Here is a 20818-nt window from a genome sequence, read left to right on the forward strand (position 1 = left end):
ATATGACACATATTGACATCTGTCATAAGCATTCAGTAATGCCCATGATAGCGTCATGTCATAATTATGGTGTTCTTATGACAGTCTTATGATGCCGCTGTCAAATAAAGTGTTACCTATTAACCCAAATAAATCAAAAAATAAGCAACACTGGCCTACAAGCCGCAGGATTCAAAATTAGGGAAAAAAGTAGCGGCTTTTAGTCTGAAAATTAGGGTAAATGTTATGACAACAATTTACAATTATTTAGGTATGCTCTGCACAGCATGGAAAATTGCCCACATAATCACAGGTGGGACTTATAGTACACATTCCGCAACTAGTTTCTCAACAGGTCTAACTTGTAAAACATTAGGAAAAAAATCATCCGAAGGCTTCTATGGCCCCAAAGTTGCCACCGCCTCACAAATTGTGCCACCCAGACCCATAAGGGTACTAGCCTGTTGCTCCAGCTGTTGGTGGTCCACCTTGCTGACTGCTGGTGCTGTAGCTGGCCCCCACTCCGGGTGGCGCTGAACCTGACCAGCTGCTGCCACCGTAGCAGCCTCCTTCCCCGGCTTGGCTGGCTGTCCGTGAAACTGGCTAGCTGCTGCGGCGCTAGCCTCCTGCTTAGGGTTGGGCATCGAGCATCGATGGGAACCGGTTCTAACACTCTGATGCTCCCGGAATCGTTCGAATTTTTAAATTTCAATTCCTTGTTTCGATGCCCTGACCACCGAGCGGGAAAAAATTGCTTGAGTTTAAAGACTGATATTGATATACAAGTTAGAATTATCCCTGTGAGAAGTTCATTTAATTTAAAAAATCATCGAGAAGTTAAGAGTTTAATATAAATATGCAATTTTTTTGACGATGCATTTTTTTTCTTTGACCCTGCCTATTAAAAGAATCGGAATCGGAACTGGAATCGTTAAATTTCAAACGATGCCCAACCCTACCCCTGCTGCACCTTTTCCTTCCCGTTAGCATGATAGCTACAGCTGCCCTCATGGCCGGTTGTTGCTTTTCTGACTCGTTTTGAACCATCTTCCTTCTTTTTGAAAAAAGACAGTAAATGCAACTGTCTTTTTGGCATGTTAAAATATCATTTGATCCTGGCTGCTTGCAAATTCCCATTAGTTTATTTATTTATTTTTATTTATTTATTTATGTCACGGGCATGATTTGTTGGTCCAGCTTTTCGGTGCATCAACAAATCTCCAACTCTTTTAAATGACATTAAACTTTATAAAAAAAAAATTAAAAAACAGGCAATTCTTGGGATTTGTTCTCTAAACGAATTAATGCATATTATAATTTTATTTTATACAGTTTTTAAATTCGTTTTTATATTATTTTCTATACACGAGAGGTGCCGAATCTGCCCAAATAAGTCCCGTAACTCAGGGAGGCCAAAATGAAGAGGTGCCGGATCTTGTTCTGGCAGGATCCGGCACAAATTAACCCCTGGTCTTAGTCTTTTGGACAAAAATACTTGGTAGTCTTAGTCATATTTTAGTCATTTCAAAATGTGTTCGTCTTCGTCTAGCTTTAGTCGACAATGCTAAAAATGTTTCTGTCTATAAATTTAAAAAGTTTTAGTCCATGAATAAACACTGGTGTGAGCCATTCATCGCTACACATCGAGGTGGCATGATGAATCTTGCGAATAAAACCCAGAAAATGTTCGGAATATATGGCGAGGATAGCGTGGCGCTATGGTGAAGTGCTGGCGAGGCCTTCGGAAAATGATGTTATCAGGTAGCGGCCAGCAGCGAGGCGCGTCCCTCGTTGCTAAGGTTGTTGCTATGGCAGTAGCTCAAAAACTACGAGGTCAATTCAAAAAAAATTTTTTTTAGTAATTTGAGTTTTCAGACAGCAAATGACGCATTCAATACAATTTAACTGAGTAAAACACTCATGAATTGAAGTCTTCACCTGCCCTTTAACAGTTTTTTTTCTCTCGTCCTGGTCTCGAAGGTGTCATTCAAGTCAACACGCCATGTCAGCTTTCACATGGACGAAGAGGAGATCGTCCGCATCAACCCGCGCAAGGACGTGCTCATTCGTGGCTACGAGGACTACCGCCACCCGGTCATGTGGAAACAGGACGCAGAGCGAGAGGACCTGGACTTCCCGCCAGCCTTCCACAAACCAGACAGTAAGAAGTGCGAGTACCTCTTCCCCGACGGCCCCGGTATGGACCCCCACTCGGGCTCCGGCATGCGCACGGGCATGGGCCTCGGCCTTGGCAAGGACACGGCCATCAAGACTCAGCCCTCGCCGCTGCTCAAGTCCAAGAAGGGGAGACGGCGGCGGGAGGACGGAGAGCGCTCGCGCTGCATCTATTGTCGGGAGATGTTCAACCATGAGGACAACTGGCGGGGGCAGTGCCAAGACGCCCCCGACCCCATTAAGCAGTGCATCTACAAAGTCAGCTGCATGCTGTGCGCCGAGAGTATGCTCTACCACTGCATGTCCGACTCTGAGGGCGACTTCTCGGACCCGTGCTCTTGCGACACGTCCGACGAGCAGTTCTGCCTGCGCTGGCTCGCCCTGGTGGCGCTCTCCTTCATCGCGCCCTGCATGTGCTGCTACCTGCCCCTGCGTGCCTGCCACCACTGTGGCGAGGCGTGCCGCTGCTGCGGGGGCAAGCACAAGGCAGCCGGGTGACCCCGCGCCACCCTTGCGGGACACCCTCAAAGCTAGCTAACACAAGAAGTGGATCAAAGCAGATCAATTCAATGCCGGCATCCTTTTTTTCCAAACCCCGCCCACTCTTGGGGACGGGGCGGAGTTGTTGATCGCCAGCTCTGAGGGCTTTTGGAGATTTCAGTTTGCGTTTGTTGCCGACGAGCTGAAGCGGAGGACAAACCTGGGCTTTGCGGCGAGCTAAATCCAGAAGAGGAGTTGAGGACTTTGAGATTAACAAACTTGGAGATGTTACTAAACGCACCACACCACACATTGGCATACAAATCGCCGAACTCTACTACAAAAACGTGTAACTTTATGAAGGAAACTTGTCTTTTTGTACAGGGACAACAACAAAACAACTATTCAGAAAAATAATTTGCTGTTTGAGTATGCTAAAAGGGATTCATACTGTACGTGCTTATGCTTATTTTGTGTGACGTTGCAGTTGAGTAACAGTGGCCTTTCCTTCCCCTCATGACAGTGTAATTAGTAGTCAGAAAAAAAAAGCGTGCACTAGACATGACGTCACCCCTTACCCTATTTTCCCTATTTAGTGTCATTTAAACATCAGCGCGGTGCATACACGGCCACTTCTCAGGCAACAGCCTCACGTTGACCATTTTGTTTGCATTCCAATATAAAGGGACTCATTCCATTTGTTCGAAGGGAAAATGGTAACTTTATACCATGTTGACTTTCCCACAAAACTCCCCACAAATGTCATGTAAGATGACATCTTTACAAATAGAAATCCCACTTATTTAGTGCTTTTTTTATGCGTCTTCACTTTCTGATTCAAAGCTGAAATTTTGCTCAACCAGCAAGTTTTGTTTCGGTGCGTGAGGGATGATGGTGCTCCTATTTTATTTCTCTTTACAAAACAACCAGGCACTTAAAAAGAGGCTGCTTCTTCGATTGAGTTGTCCTTCTCCGATTATGAAATTAGTCCGAATAAAAGCACTGCACTCAAAAGCTTTTGGTTGCAGCGCCCCTCCACATTCCAAAAAGTCTTATGTTTCTCCCTAAATTACCGGTATATTTTTTATTTTGTTCTCCTTTGTGTCCATTCTCATGTCACCAGTCCACTCCTTCATGTGTCTTCGTTTCAATAAGCCCCGAATGAATGAGCACATTGTTTCAGGAATGTTGAGTATCTCGGCTAATAAGAACATACAGTTGGTGTGTCTCCATGCACACGCGTTTATGTGCAAAAAGGCCTTCATATGCACTGGTTATGTCCTGACTGACGACTCTTTTGACAAAAACATGGTAAATATATTTACTTTGGGGATATTCCAGGCTTTTCTGTTCGTGTTTAAAACTTTATTTAAGCGTTTATTAGCACTGACATTAGTCTGAACAACAACAAAAAGATGGTTAAAGAGATCCACGGATAGAAAGACTTGTAGTTCTTAAAAGAAAAATGTTATTATGCGTCAAAATAATTTGATATTGAAACCGTTTTCGTTTTTTTACAATTTGTAAAATTAATTTAACTAGTAAGTCCCCATTGTTGTTGACGTCACATGGTTACGCTTTTGAGCTTTCAGAGTAGGACTTTAGCGACACAAACATTAAGGGTGTAACGGTACATGTATTTGTTTTGAACCGTTTCGGTACGTGGTGCTCGTTTCGGAATGGAAGCGTACCGAACGAGTTTCTGACGTAATGTAACCCTTACTTTTCGAGGCTGTGAGTCAATCGGGTTACAGTTTCTTTGTGTAGATCATATTTACTCCGTCTTCTGTACTATAATGAGGACCAACACGGTAGGACGGTATAACCCAGAAACGTCAACGGCGCAACAACGTGGCCGCTGCGAGAACGCAGTGAAAGCGGCTCAGCACGACGCACGCGAAAAGAACGGCGGAGTTTATTATTTGACGCGAGACGCGACCCTCCTGCGTCAATACTACTACCAGTAGCTAGGATCGGGCAGACCGGAAGTCACTCGTGTAAAAATACGGTGGATCCGGTCGATTTTCAAACTAATATGCAATCGTAACCCACTTTTTGAGTCCATCAGATCTCTTGAGTGGTAGATCGGGGTACAGTTGACTTGTCTTTGTTGATTTACTGCTGTCTTCTGTGCTATAATAATAACCAACACGGCCCCGTGTTCAATACAAAACCCTCCTACCACAACAAAACAAGTAGGAACTAATATTCACAAAGGAACTAAAGTTATACAACATAAAATATACAATATAAATGAATACTACATAAGAGCTCATTTAAATAGAATAAATTGAAATGAGCCGAAACACCTGTAATTAAATAATAAGAATAATACACAGATCCTGCTTTCACAATTAAGTTGATTAATTTCTGTGTGGCGCTTTAACTTGAGAAAACCCACCAATAAAGCTTTTGAAAACCGTTCATAAGAAAAAAAAAAATGATTCATTTAGACATTTCATTTGTAAAATACATATAAAATCTTTGTCATTGGGATTGCTTTCCTCTTTAGCACAGGACTTCTTTTTTTCTTTCAGAAAGAAAGCTGACCAATACTCGGCGTCTGAAAGGCAAATTGTTGTTGGGTTATCTTTAAATACCCGCTACTTTTTGAGCAGAATTCTAGCTTTGTATGGGCTAATGTTCCTATTGTTGAAAGCACAAAGGTGTGTAATAAACAACTAGCACATTTATATTTTTCAATTTGTTTTCTTACTGTACCGAAAATGAACCGAACCGTGACCTCAAATCCAAGGGTACGTACCGAACCGAGATATTTGGGTACCGTTACACCCCTAATAAACATGTCATCTGTTCAACCGTTTTAATTTGAACCCGAGAGGAAAATTAACGAGCAGGACAGCACTGTCGACATTTCACAAAACAAGCAGCAAAAGTAAAATGAACAGGAAAGACGAGATGAGACGAGAGTAGGGGGGAAAAAAACGGTGTTCTGCCAAAATGTGCTACACCGGCAAAACGTCCTACAAGATACGAATTTGACACCCAAAACACTACCGTTCGCTTTCAGCTTGTTTTGTTTAGGTGCATACAGACAAAATGTCCTAAAGATGCATTAAGACGGTGGTCTCCAAACTATTCCACAAAGGAATAGTTTGGATTTTGTTCCACAGGATTTTGTTCCAACAAAACAAGACGACACCTTTGCACCAATCTGGTGTTTCACAATTCAGTTGATTGCAGCCAGGTGCTGCTTGTTTTAGGAGAAACCTCATTGGTTAAACTGTCTGAGCTCGATCGGTAGGAACAAAAACCAGGACCCACAGCGGCCCTTGATGACTGGTTTGGAGACCCCTGCCTTAAGAAAATATTTCAATGTCGTAATATCAAATAAGGGATGTTTTCAACAAAAAAAAAAAGATACATGACTAATGTGGTCAACAGATCGACAATCTGCTGTAAAGCTACCATAAGAAAAAAAAATGCTAAAAGTAAGAGAGAGAAACACATGGTTAAAGTATTTTGAGGCAATAAAAAGGTAATAAAAGACTCAATAAAAACAAATAGTAAGTCCTCACCACTTTTAACCGATGTGCGCATGTGTTTGACGTCTCGCCGCGTAAAAAACCAAGGCAAGCAAAGACGGGATCGAGAGCGTTGTTCTAGTGAAAGTGACAAACTACATCATCACCCCGAGCGTCCATTGCGCTCATAAAACATGGCGCCCTCCGTAGATCGCAACCTGTACTAAATATTAAGGAATTTTAAATCACTGGCAATATTTTTTGTTTCCAATAATATAGTAAAAGAGAACAATTGTGGCTTATTAGAGCCTATAAATCTTAAGTCCGAGGTTCCTTTTAAAATACAGGGAAATTTTCTGTTACTGTTCCTTACCATGGTTGTTGGTTTCTTAATGTAGATTAAAATACAAGCTAAAGACTCCTGGAAATGGAGGCTTTATTTTTCTGCTTTTTAACCAATCTTCCCCTCAACACATCGAGTATGGCCGAAAACAAATTTCTATTACGGGGTTCCACAGTTTAAGAAGTTTTATCTCAGATTTCCATAAGTGTAGTCCTCTATTTTCTTTTGTTGTTTATCACGATCCTTTGTTATTGCTGTAGTAAGAGAAATCCTAGGCCACGAATATAAAACAAATTTGTCCTCTTATATTGCGTCCAATTATTACGCTGTTCAGCAAACTAATTCATTACATGAAGTTTGTAACTTCATAACCTTTATATGGACCTCCTTAAACAGGATCCACTTATTTCCTGCATGTTAGATGACTGGGAATTTTGACAGTTCCCCCCTTAATGTGTTGCAAACAGATTAACGGCAAACGTGACTGACTAATTACCACCACAATAAGCTGACGAAGATATCTGTGTGAAAGACTCTTTAGATTGGCTGGTAAAGTTCCCAGATTTCACGATCACAAAGTATCTCTCCATTGACGTGGACAACTTCCAAACGATTGTGGTCTTTAGACTCCAAACTGCTGTTTGCAGCTAAGTAGTACACTCCATTTTGACACCATTGCTTTCAAGGTGTGAGGAATCCACAGTCAATTCCTCAAGCATATTCTTTACTATCAGAGGTGGGTAGTAACGCATTACATGTACTCGGTTACATTTACTTGAGTAACTTTTTGAGAAAAATGTACGTCTAAACCAGGGGTGTCCAAACTTTTTGCAAAGGGGACCAGATTTGGTGTGGCAAAAATGTGGGGGGCCGACCTTGGCTGACGTCCTTTACGTAGAACAATATATTTAAGCAAATTTTAGCAAGCCGTTCTGTGTGTCACATTTGCTTTATTATAGGGCTGCAGCTATTGACTATTTTAGTAGTCGATTATTCGATGGACTAGTTAGTTCGAATAATCATGAAAAATTAAAACACCTGAGCTGAGCCTCAAACGATATAATTTTTTTTTTAAAATGAGGATCTGTGTACAACAAAAGAACAATTGGCTAACTTGGATAGAAAAAGTCTGCTAGCTTAAATGCTATAAAATGCTAATTTTTTTTTTATTTATTTATTTTTTTTTTTACATTGCTCTTAACAAGTGGTTCAGACACATATTCCCACAAAAAACGGCTAAATATACCTACAAACTAAATTAAGAATGCATTAAAAATCATTTGCTCAAACAAAAGCTTAGCTTATGTTGGTCTTAACACTTTTTTTTTTTTTTTTTTAATAATTTCAACAATTTTGCAAATAGCCTTTGTGGCGTTCTCTTTCGACTCTCGGGCTCTTGCGAAATACTGCTGCTGTGAAATTAAACTAGCTTCAAGTTGCTTCAATTTCTCGCTACGTATCTACCCTGTAGTCTTGTCGTACATGTCAGCGTGTCTTGTTTGGTAATATCGCCTCATATTGAACTCTTTAAAAACAGCGACTGTCTCTTTGCAAATGAGGCAGACACAGTCGTTGCGTATTTTAGTGACAAAATAGCCCAGTTTCCACCTATCCCTGAAGCTCCAACCGTTGCAGCCAACTTTTTTTTTTTTGTTGATTGTCGACGTTTTAGAAAATTGGGAGTAAAGGGTCACATGTGGTAATGTTGCTTAGAGTGCTGCTCCCCTTTAGTGGGTAAATGAGGAACAGCATTTAGTGTGTAAGCTACTTCATATGCTTGTAGCAGTACTGCTGACCAATTTATTAAGTCTGTGTGCGGGCCAGACGTTATTGATTTTATGACAGAAGCTGGGGGCCGGATGAAATCCGACCACGGGCCGCATTTGGCCCCCGGGCCAGACTTTGGACATGACTGGTCTAAATCATACTTTTTACTTGAGTAGATTTGTCTAGAAAAAAACACTACTCTTACTCCGCTACTTTGGGCTACACAAGAGTCATTTACCATTACATTTTTTCTCTTTTTTTCTACATATTGGATTTATTATTTTTTTGCCAGCTAAGAGTAGCTCTACTAATTTCACCAATGAGATGTCGCAACAATAATCACATGACTACATTACACCAATCAAACACAAGCTTGCCATTCTATGATCACGCCATCCTCTTCAATCACGTGGCGTCTTTAAGCACCATAAAAAATAAAGTATTTGACATAGAGCGGAACTAGGAACTATTTTTAGCCACTAGAGGGCACTCATGCTCTTTGTACGAAAAATGCTTAATTTCTGGGCATAGACTTCATAATATATTGACATGACGGGGCGCAGGGCCGATCCGTAGGGGGCCTATTTTCAAAAACTTCAAATATTTTCAAAACCAAAGCTGCTACCGACCTAAAACCAACACAGGCACCTACCTTTACCATATATGAGTCTCCATGAGCAGTCATTTCCTTGTAAAATCCAGATAATTTTTTGTATAAATATAACACAACTTAAAATGGCTATAAAGTTCTCAGATTTTACACTAAATACACAAAAATCACCAAATGCAGAGATAATCATATGGCGGAAAAATCTCAGGTGACTCAAAGTTTCGCTCTGAGACCCACAATTTGACCAACTTTCAAATTGTCGAATATGCATGTGTGATACATCATTGGAAAGCTTAAAATCTCAATTTTCTGGGGGAAGAAAAATTTTGAACAGGAGAGCATTTTTAAAAAAAAAAAAAATTTTTTTTTTTTTTTTAAACAGCAAAACCCTAACTGGATGCGAGAGCAGAATTAAAGACGCCACGATTTTAACGAGATATTATCGCATACTTACCTTGTTTCGATTCAAAAACTCTATGTAGCATGTATCACCGAGTGTCAAGACACGGCTGTGAATGGCTAGAGCCACATTTTCGGGGGATTTTATGGGTGAAACATGGTAATATAACAAGGGACGCAATGCAGAAATCGCAGACAACAAGGAGTGGTTGAGATTTTCTTTTTCATATACAGTGGGGAGAACAAGTATTTGATACACAGTCAATGGGAAAAACCATTGGCAGTGTATCAAATACTTGTTCTCCCCACTGTAGTTACCCTTTTAAAAAAAGTTTTTTCAATTTTTCTTTGTTTGGATCGATTATCATCTAACATATCGGGGAAAATGCGACAATTACAAAAATACAATTAAGCGATAGTTATGAGGTAGACATCCGTACTTTTTTACAGACGCCAAATTTTTCAATGTGACGTTATTTGTTTAAAAGTTTAAAATATGCGACTGAATAATTTTTTTAAGTCGTTTTTTTTTTTTTTTTGATTACATATTAGACATCAATTAATGATTCTAAGCTAAAAATGACAGACATTTTGAATAATAAATATCACTATTTTTTATGGCTAAGTTGAAACAAAAGCGGTTGTGTGACGTCTGTAGACGGGGGTTTTCAGGGTAAAACGGCCAAATTAATAATAGTTCGGGGGCTTAATGCGCTATGAATCTGCTATGGCAGCATATAGCCATATTTTTCTATCAAACACAACAGTTGTTTTGGCTTAAAATACTGCAGTTTCTTTTTAAGAGGTGTGCAAGAGCAGAAACTGCTTTTTTAGTCTTGTCTGTGTTTTTGCCCAAAATAGCAACTTAACTTTTTTTCAACAGCTAATAAGTCATTCAATTTTCACATCAGAAACTTAATACTTGAAGAAAACATGCAGAATCAATTATAAATAATTTATAATTATATTATAAATAAATTCTATATGCAATCAAAACTTATTATAGAATAGAATAGCCCTTTATTGTCATTACACAGTTGTATAGTTATATAGTTGTAGTGAATGAGGCTAGCGGCCGCCTGACGTAAACAGAGCTATTCTAGTGAAAATTCTTGTGAATAAATGCTTAAACCCCAAAATTCTTCATAGATATGGACATCAAACAGTCTTGATTCTTGGTTAAAAGCAAAGAAACAGTGCAGTTAGCGTTTATTTTACGTAAATATGTCGAAGTACAATGCTACTCTGTTAGTGAATGAGGCTAGCGGCCGCCTGACGTAAACAGAGCTTTTCTTGTGAAAATTCATGTGACTAAATGTTTGATCCCAGAATTTTTCATAGATATGGACGTAAATCAGTCTTGATTTTTGATCAAAAGCAAAGAAACTGTGCAGTTAGTGTTTATTTTACGTAAATATGTCGAAGTACAATGCTACTCTATTAGCGAAATAGGCTAGCGGCCGCCTGATGTAAATAGAGCTTTTCTTGTGAACATTCATGTGACTAAATGTTTGATCCCAAAATTTTTCATAGATATGGACGTAAAACAGTTTTGATTTTTGGTCAAAAGAAACTTTGCAGTTAGTGTTTATTTTACGTAAATATGTTGAAGTACAATGCTACTCTATTAGCGAATGAGGCTAGCGGCCGCCTGACGTAAACAGAGCTTTTCTGATGAAAATTCTTGTGAATAAATGCTTAAATCCCCAAATTCTTCATATGGACGTAAAACTGTCTCGATTCTTGGGTAAACGCAAAAACAAAAAAATTGCGCAGTTAGCCTTTATTTTACTTAAATATGGCAAACTATGATGCCAATGCAGCAGTGGCTGATTTCTCCCATTGATTTTTTTCCACAATGTTTAAAAACGCATGCATGGTACGAAAAAAATAATAATTACCTTGAATCCTGGAACAAATCACTCCTGAGACAATCCTTCCTGTTTGTATGCGGTACAGCTTTCGTACTTCTTCAAAATCCAAGCTTAAATCCGGCATGAGCATGTGCGTTCTTGGAATGACTATTACTAACCCTTTAATCCCAGCAATATGAAGCAATCATCAGAGAATTCCAAAATTTGAAAAATACGGTCCTCATGAAACCTTTTTTTTTTTTTTTCAAATTTGTAAAAAGAAAGTCAAAATGAATATGTGTAATAAGCGCTCAGATATCTATAACTAGGGTGGTTCCGATCGTGTTTTTTTGCTCCCGATCCGATCCCAATCGTTTTAGTTTGAGTATCAGCCGATCCCGATATTTCCCGATCCGATTGCTTTTTTTTGCTCCCGATTCAATTCCAATCATTCCCGATAATTTTTCCCGATCATATACATTTTGGCAATGCATTAAGAAAAAAATGAGTAAAACTCGGACGAATATATATATTCAACATACAGTACATAAGTACTGTATTTGTTTATTATGACAATAAATCCTCAAGATGGCATTTACATTATTAACATTCTTTCTGTAAGAGGGATCCACGGATAGAAAGACTTATAATTCTTAAAGGATAAATGTGACTTTTTATATTGTGACTAAATATTGTCATCTAGTGTATTTGTTGAGCTTTCAGTAAATGATACTGTAGCCATTTAACTTCTGCCCAAATGCATGACTGTGCGTCGTGGTACCAATTGATATATCTTCTCTGCGTTGGGAAATAACATAGGGTGTTAAGAAAAAGATTAACTATTACCTTGCTTCTCCACCTAGCTTCCCACGATTATTCCAGTCGGTGGGAGAGGGATTGTAAGGCTTTAGCCATCAAAAAAAAAAAGGCTCCAAAGGCTGCTAAAATTCACTCTACTCATTTTACACTGCCTTTTAGCTCTATATACTGTATGGGTAAAACGCCACCATTATAGATTGAGCGCGACAATGCGTGAGTGGGTCGTGCAGCGCATGCGTTAATTGCGTTAAATATTGTAACGTGATAAATGTAAAAAATATTAATTCTCGCCGTTAACGCGATAAATTAGATAACCCTACCTTAAGCTTAAATTAAAGACTCTGGAAGAGTGTAACACATTATGTCTGTAACGTTAAATACAATTAGAAAATGATTTAATTAATATATATATTAGGGCTGTCAAAATTATCGCGTTAACGGGCGTTAATTAATTTTTTAAATTAATCATGTTGAAATATTTGACGCAATTAACGCAGATGCCCCGCTCAGAGAGATTCAAATGACAGTACACAGTGAAACGCTCACTTGTTGTGTTTTATGGAGTTTTGCCGCCCTCTGCTGGCGCTTGGGTGCGACTGATTTTATAGGCTTCAGCATCCATGAGCATTGTGTAAGTAATTATTGACATCAACAATGGCGGGCTACTAGTTTATTTTTTTGATTGAAAATTTTACAAATTTTATTAAAACGAAAACATTAAGAGGGGTTTTAATATAAAATTTCTCTAACTTGTACTAACATTTTTCTTTTAAGAACTACAAGTCTTTCTATCCATGGATCGCTTTAACAGAATGTTAATAATGTTAATGCTATCTTGTTGATTTATTGTTATAATAAACAAATAGTCCTTATGTACCGTATGTTGAATGTATAGATCAATCTTGTGTCTTATCTTTCCATTCCAACAATAATTTACAGAAAAATATGGCATATTTTATAGATGGTTTGAATTTCGATTAATTACGATTAATTTTTAAGCTGTAATTAACTCGATTAAAAATTTTAATTGTTTGACAGCCCTAATATATATATATATATATATATATATATATATATATATATATATATGTATATATGTATATATATAAGGTATGTCCGATATTTTTTTGCTGATTCCGATACTTTGAAAATGACGTGATCGGGCCCGATCGATCGGGACATCTCTATCTATAACCCTTGCTAAATCCTGTTTGTTTTTTTCATGGAACCTGCAGATGCATGTGTTGAGTTGCATCCATTTAAAAAAAAATTGTTTTTTAATGTCAAAATTCTGAATTAGTCTCAAAATCGTGAAATTTTAGGTGTATCAAATGTGATACATTTGGCAATATAGGGCTAAATGAAGCTCAGCCCCCCCCATGGTAAGGCGTGACGCAAAGAATGACGCAGTGTCAGGTCAATACAGTTTTGAAGTCTATGTTCTGGGTTTTATTTCGCTTAATGTAATGGGTTATTGTACAGTATCATTATAACAACAGTTCATATAGATAACCTTGTGCTGGGAAAAAAATCAAACATCGTAAGCAGTTCCTCAAAATGTTATTAATTACTTGAGTTTTCTTTTCACCAAATCATTTTTACTTGAGTACATTTTTTGGGATGACTTACTTTCACTTGAGTAATATTATTTTAAAGTAACGCTACTCCTACATGAGTAAATTTTTTGGCTACTCTACCCACCTCTGTTTACTGTCCATTAACTGAAAAATGTGGCACTCAGCAAGAACCGTAACAATTTGGGAGACAAAACAACTTTTTATTAATTTTTGTTCTTCGAATCTTTCTATGCAAACTTCTGACACGGGACACTCTCTTTAGACTGACAAGACACTTGTATTTTTATTTTTATTTTTATTTTTATTTTTTATTTTTTGAGATACTCATAGGTAGGAGTAATATTAGATGATGCCCTCCCCCTTTGATACCAAACACCTGTAAATATGTAACACTGTATTTAAGTATTGATCATAATAATATTACCTGGCTTGATTTGTCTTTGAGGGTGTCTACTTAAAGATAGAGCTGTATTTATCGTGGCTTGTCAACATTATCTACGGTAGCTTCTATTGACAGCATACTTTTGTACATAGGTCCACCTTTTGTAGTATTATTTCACATTGAAAAGTAGAGGGCATTTGCAGTGGGTCGGGGGAAAAACTAAACAAAACGGCTATTGAGCTTCTAATAAAAAGATATTGCTAGTTTTGTACGGTAGACGGAAGAATAGCGCTAACACGGTACAGGAGTAGCACTCCATTTACTTTGGAAATTTTGTATATGAATATAAATATATAAATACATGAATTTAAGGCTGCTAGATACAATCACTAATTTTATTGTGCTGTCAGAGAAAATTAGCTATGAATGACTGTTAAACCCTAATTCTCCAACAGCATTAAGCTTTTTTTTTTGTTTTGTTTTTTGAAAGTGTGTGTGTGTATGTATATATGTGTGGGAATTAGTGTGTGTGTGTGTGTGTGTGTGTGTGTGTGTGTGTGTGTGTGTGTGTGTGTGTGTGTGTGTGTGTGTGTCTTTCCTGTTGTGGAGGTAAACCAAAATTAGATGAAGCTGATTAAAAACTTGCTGGCTGACAAAATGTAGGATGTGCATTTATATCTCTGTGAATATATATATGTGTATGTGTGTACAGTGAAAAAAGTATTTGAACACCCTGCTATTTTGCAAGTTCTTCCACTTAGAAATCATGAAGGGGTCTGAAATTTTCATGGCAAGTGCATGTGCACTGTGAGACAGATAATCTAAAAAGAAAAATCCAGAAATCAAAATGTATGATTTTTTCAAAACCAATTTATTTGTTTGATACAGCCTGAAATAAGTATTTGAACACCTGAGAAAAAAAATTAATATTTGGTACTAGGGTTGTTCCGATCATGTTTTTTTGCTCCCGATCCGATCTCGATAGTTTTGGTTTGAGTATCTGCCGATCCCGATATTTCCCGATCAGATTGCTTTTTTTTGCTCCCGATTCAATTCCAATCATTCCCGATAACTTTTCCCGATCATATAGATTTTGGCAATGCATTAAGAAAAAAATGAATAAAACTCGGACAGATATATACATTCAACATACAGTACATAAGTACTGTATTTGTTTATTATGACAATAAATCCTCAAGATGACATTTACATTCTTAACATTCTTTCTGTGAGAGCGATCCACGGATGGTAAGACTTATGACTTTGTATATTGTGACTAAATATTGCCATCTAGTGTATTTGTTGAGCTTTCAGTAAATGATACTGTAGCCATGCCCAAATGCATGCTGGGAAGTGGAACCATGACTGTGCGTAGTGCTACCAATTGATATATCTTCTCTGCGTTGGGAAATAACATAAGGTGTTAAGAAAAAGATCAATTGCTACTTTGCTTCCCCACATTGCTTCCCATGATATTTCTAATCCTAGGGAGAGGGGTTATAAGGCTTTAGCCAGTTAAAAAAGGCTCCAAAGGCTGCCAAAATTCACTCTACTCATTTTACGCTGTCTTTTATCTCTCTATATAGGTAAGACGGTGCCGTTACAGATTGAGCGCGACAATGCGTGGGTGGGTCGTGCAGCGCATGCATTAATTGCGTTAAATATTTTTACGTGATACATTTTTTTAAAAAAATAATTACCGCCGTTATCGGGATAAATTTGATAACCCTACCTTAAGCCTAAACTAAAGACTCTGGATGAGTGTAACATATTATGTTTGTAACGTTAAATGCAATTAGAAAACGATATAATTAAGAAATATATATATATTTAAAAAAGGCATGGCCGATATTTTTTTGCCAATTCCGATACTTTGAAAATGACGTGATCGGACCCGATCGATCGGGACATCTCTATTTGGTACATTTGCCTTTTTTGCATTTACTGTACAGAGGTCAAATGTTTGAGCTCTCTCCAAAGATTTTCTATTGGGTTTAGGTCTGGAGATCGGCTAGGCCATGCTAGAACCTTGTTATGCTTTTACAGAGCCCCTCCTTGGTTTTCCTGGCTGGGTCTTCGGGTCATTGTCATGTTGGAAGACCCAGGCACGACCCATCTTCAATGCTTTTACTGAAGGAAGGAGATTGTTCCCCAAAATCTCACAATACAGGGCCCCAGTCATCTTCTATTTGATACAGTGCACTCGTCCTTGTCCCATGCGCAGAAAATCACCCCCAAAGCATGATGCTACCACCCCCATGCTTCACAGTAGGGATGGTGTTCTTGGGATAGTACTCATCTTTCTTCTTCCTCCAAACATAAAGTTCTATTTTCCTCTCATCGGACCACAAAACTTGCCTCCATGAGTCATGACTCCTCTGCATCATCCAAATGGTCAGGCAAATTTAAGACGGCCTTGACATGTGCTGGTTTAAGCAGGGGAACCTTCCGTGCCATGCATGATTTCAAACCATGACGTCTTCGTGTATTACCAACAGTAACCTTGGAAACTGTGGTCCCAGCTCTTTTCACCTCATTGACCAACTCAGGTCGTGTAGTTCTGGGCTGATTCTCCCCCTTTCTTAAGATCATTGAGGCCCCACGAGGTGATATCTTACATAGGGCTCCACTCTGAGATTGACCGTCATGTTTAGCTTCTTCCATTTTTTTTAATGATTGCTCCATCAGTGGACCCTTTTTAACCAAGCTGCTTGGCAATGGCGTACCACAAGCAACACATCACTTCTGCTCATTAATATTGATGACGTTAGCAACTCCTGCTAAGGTGGGGGACGCGCTTCCGTTTGTTCCCAATAGTAAATGAATGGAAATAGTGTACAAAGGAGATGTTTACAGAGCTAAACCTACTAATTCTGTCTGAAAATGATGTCCCTGGTGCCAAATTCACTGGTAAAGATGTGGAAGAACGTACAAACGTTCAGTTAAAGAGATTGCTTGAGTGTCGAGGGCTGAAAAGGACCGACCTAAGCCTAGCCTTAGCCTCTTTTATTGACACCTTTTTCTTACGCCACTGACAATGACATTCTCCTGTTTCAATAATCTATCCTTTACCACCATATGCCCTGTCTTTCGTATATATTATATCCTCTGGTTGTCTTACGTCTCTGACCGTTCTTTCGGGCAATTTACATTGCTATTTTTGTGTAGCGATCGCAAATGCTTCTCGCTGACAACCAAGGAACACTTTTAATGTTTTCATTAAAAACAAATTTTAATTCTACAATTTATTTACGCTTCCATCTTACTAAAGTTGTTTTTTTTTTTACAACAGAAAAGGTAACAGTGGCAGTCAGATACCATTTTAATTTTTTCAGGTCACTCATTGTCAGAAAGAAGCAGCATGCCGTAACGCCATTCTAAAAAATAAATAAAAAAATATCAAAATGGCTTACCTCTACATCCTCTGAAGGGCCATGCCCCCCAACAAAATGTTTACTGCATATGAAATGTGAATGGCTTCACCTCGCTGGCATTAAACTGGTCTTTTGGACGTCCGCGCATGTTGATCCATTCTACACATTTTTTTCCTCCGAGTTTTTGGTTTCGGTTTGTCTTAATGTTGTAAAAATCTAGTCGTTTCTACAAGTTCCATAGCAGCCGTGCTTGATCGGCATGTTCGTTTTTGAAAGATTACCGGAGAAAACTAGCAGAAAAATCCCACTATAATGTTCAACTTCCACTTTACGATGCGACGTCACGGTCTAAAAATAGCATTTATGTGATACGCTATTGCTTTGTAGCCCTTTCTAGCCTTGTGGGGGTGGACAATTTTGTCTCGTGTCTTTGGACAGCTCTTTGGTCTTGATCATGTAACAAGTTTGAGTCTTACTGATTGTATGGGGTGGACAGGTGTTTTTATGCTGTTATCGACCTCAAACGGGTGCATTAATTCAGGATGATACATGGAGTGGAGGTGGACTTTTAATAGGCGGACTAACAAGTCTTTCAGGGTCAGAATTCTGGTGTTCAAATACTTATTTGCAACTGAATCACACAAGTAAATTGTTAAAAAATCATGCATTGGGATTTACAGATTTTTCTTTTTAGATTCTCTCACAGTGGACATGCATGTACGATTAAAATTTCAGACTCCTCCAATATTTCTAAGTGGGAGAACTTGCAAAATAGCAGGGTGTTCAAATACTGTACGTATTTTCTTCACTGTATATTTATACATAGATACATACATAGGGGCTGCAACTAACAATTAGTTTAATAATTTTTTTTTTTTTTGCGGGAAGAATTTTTATGTCCATTATTTGAAATTGACAGTGCAGAAAATACACAAATTGATTCTGATCGAGTTACTGTTTAGGCAAAAATGTTGAATTATTTTTAAAAGTGAAAACATGTTTTCGATTGTCTCATTTTGATTAAAGATAATCCGTTCGTTTTAATAGAACTACAGAAATCTCGGAATATTTCTTGTAGAAATGTGGAGTATCTGAGGACATTTTGAAGAAAGAAAATGTCTAAACGATTAGTCAATTGTCAAACTCGTTGCACCTCTAATATATATTTATATATACATAAAGAAACGAAAAACAAAAACTAACATCATTTGCATTAACCAGCTCAGTGCAACGTCCTTTCATGAACGGTATTATATTATGCAACATACGTGTGCCCGCTTTAAGATACGGTATATGTATTATGTACATATACACATACAAACACGTATACACCTTTAGTTTTAACCACTTTTGCTGCTAGTCTTTTCTTTCAATCCTGGAAAAAAAAAAATTGTGCATTACAGTGAAATTCATACAAATGTACATTGTTGAAATTGTGTAGAATTATATCTCATATATAGCGTTATAGATACATCTATAGAAATATAGATGCTCTATATATACATACATGTATATATTTATACACATGTATATATCCACACATATATTTATGTGTACTTGTATGTGTGTGTGTGTGTATGTATATACAGTATATACTGTATATATGTATGTAAATATACACACACACTTACACTATACAGGCACACACACACACACCGTTTTCCTTTCAGTGCATTTTTTAAGGCGTTAACAGTTTACTTCTACCTTTTCACATCAGTTTTTGGGAGTGTTTTTGTTCAGGTTCTCCAACAAGGCTTTGGTGCACTGATACTACTCGATGTATGCTTTTTTTGACATCTTACAGCGCTTGGTGTAACATTTATGTGATTAGTTCTGAAATAGTGGAAGACATTTTTGTATTTTTTGGAATAAAAAAACTTGCAGTATAAATGGTACTATTAACTATTCTGTAAACACTGCCTGTTTGGTTTTTTTCCCCCTATTCCCCTTCTTGTGCATATATTTTTTTGTTAATTTAAGTTTCTTAGTGCCATCCTGACGACCTCAAAAACAACAATGATGACAAAAGAAGTGCCTCATGTCCAGTTTAGTCTCCATAAGTTTAACAACTCTCTGTTCTGGTTCTTTCAGTTTGCTATTATTTTGTGCGTTTGAGAATACCAAGTATATGATGTAAAATTGATAGTCCCGATAACTCCTATGGCATAGTTGTATTTTCTTTATACAGATGTAGCTTGTTACTTTTCATAAATGTATAATGTAAATATGCATACATATGTTTGTAACTGTTTTTATGTTACATCATACACTTGTAATTTGACATATCAAATAACATTATCATAATAAAATTGTGAGTTTTACCTCCTGTCTGAGTGTATTTTTATATTGCAGTCAATACAAATAAGAATACCGTATCATTAAAAATGTATACAGCAGGGGTGTCCAAATTTTTTGCAAAGGGGGCCAGATTTGATGTGGTAAAAATTTGAGGGGCCTACCTTGGCTGACGTCCTTTACGTCGAACAATATATTTAAGCAAATTTTAGCAAGCCAATCAGTGTGTCAAATTTGCTTTATTATTTGTTTTAATGAATAATTTCAACAATCTCGCAACTAGCCTTTGTGGCATTCTCTTTCGACTTTTGGGCTCTTGCGAAATACTGCTGCTGTGAGATTAAACTAGCTTCAAGTTGCTTCAATTTCTCGCTGCGTATCTTCCCTGTAATCTTGTCCTACATGTCAGCGTGTCTTGTTTGGTATTATCGCCCCACATTGAAATCTTTAAAAACAGCAACCGTCTCTTTGCAAATGAGGCCGACACAGGTGTTGCATATTCTAGTGAAGAAATAGTCCAATTTCCACCTATCCTTGAAGCGTCGGCCGTCACAGTCAACTTTCTTTTTATTTGTTGATTGTCGCCATTTTAGAAAATGGAAGTAATGGGTCACACGTGGTAATGTTGCTTAGCCCTTAAATACCTGCAACATGAAGGAATTATCAGTGGATCCCAAAATTTGAGAAAAATAAGGTCCTAATGAAACCTATTTTTCAAATTTGTAAAAAGAAAAGTCAAAATCAATATGTGTAATGACCGCTCTAATATCTATAACCCATGCCAAATCGTTTTTTTTTTTTCTCATGGAACCTGCAGATACATGTGTTGACTCGCATCCATCTTTTTTTTTTCTCGAAAAGAAATGTCAAAATTCTAAATTAGCCTCAAAAAATATAAATTTTAGGTGTATTAAATGTGATACATTTGGCAATAAAGGGTTAAAGAGCTGCTGCCTTTTAGTGGGTAAATGAGCAGCATTTCGTGTGTAAGCTACTTCATATGCTGGTTGCAGTCTGTGTGCGGCCAGACGTTATTGATTTTATGACAGAGGCTGGGGGCCGGATGAAATTTGACCACGGGCCGCATTTGGCCCCCAGGCCGGACTTTAGACATGTCTGGTGTAAGTAATTATTGACATCAACAATGGCGGGCTTCTAGTTTATTTTTTGATTGAACATTTTACAAATTTTATTAAAACGAAAACATTAAGAGGGGTTTTAATATAAAATTTCTATAACTTTTACTAATATTTATCTTTTAAGAACTACAAGTCTTTCTA

The 20818-nt window shown here is 37.8% G+C and overlaps 1 protein-coding gene across 1 annotated transcript in view; it reads left to right on the top strand.

The window, feature by feature from the left end:
• The window catches only part of spred1 (sprouty related EVH1 domain containing 1), a 114280-nt gene extending 94728 nt beyond the window's left edge, over positions 1 to 19552 (top strand). The window contains exon 6 of the mRNA XM_057858811.1: positions 1960 to 19552. Within this exon, the coding sequence (XP_057714794.1) occupies positions 1960 to 2652 (693 nt within the window). The 3' untranslated portion in view covers positions 2653 to 19552. The remainder of the gene's footprint in view (positions 1 to 1959) is intronic.
• The last annotated feature ends 1266 nt before the right edge of the window (positions 19553 to 20818 follow it).

Source organism: Corythoichthys intestinalis, chromosome 15 (assembly GCF_030265065.1).
Source record: "Corythoichthys intestinalis isolate RoL2023-P3 chromosome 15, ASM3026506v1, whole genome shotgun sequence".
NCBI lineage: Eukaryota > Metazoa > Chordata > Actinopteri > Syngnathiformes > Syngnathidae > Corythoichthys > Corythoichthys intestinalis.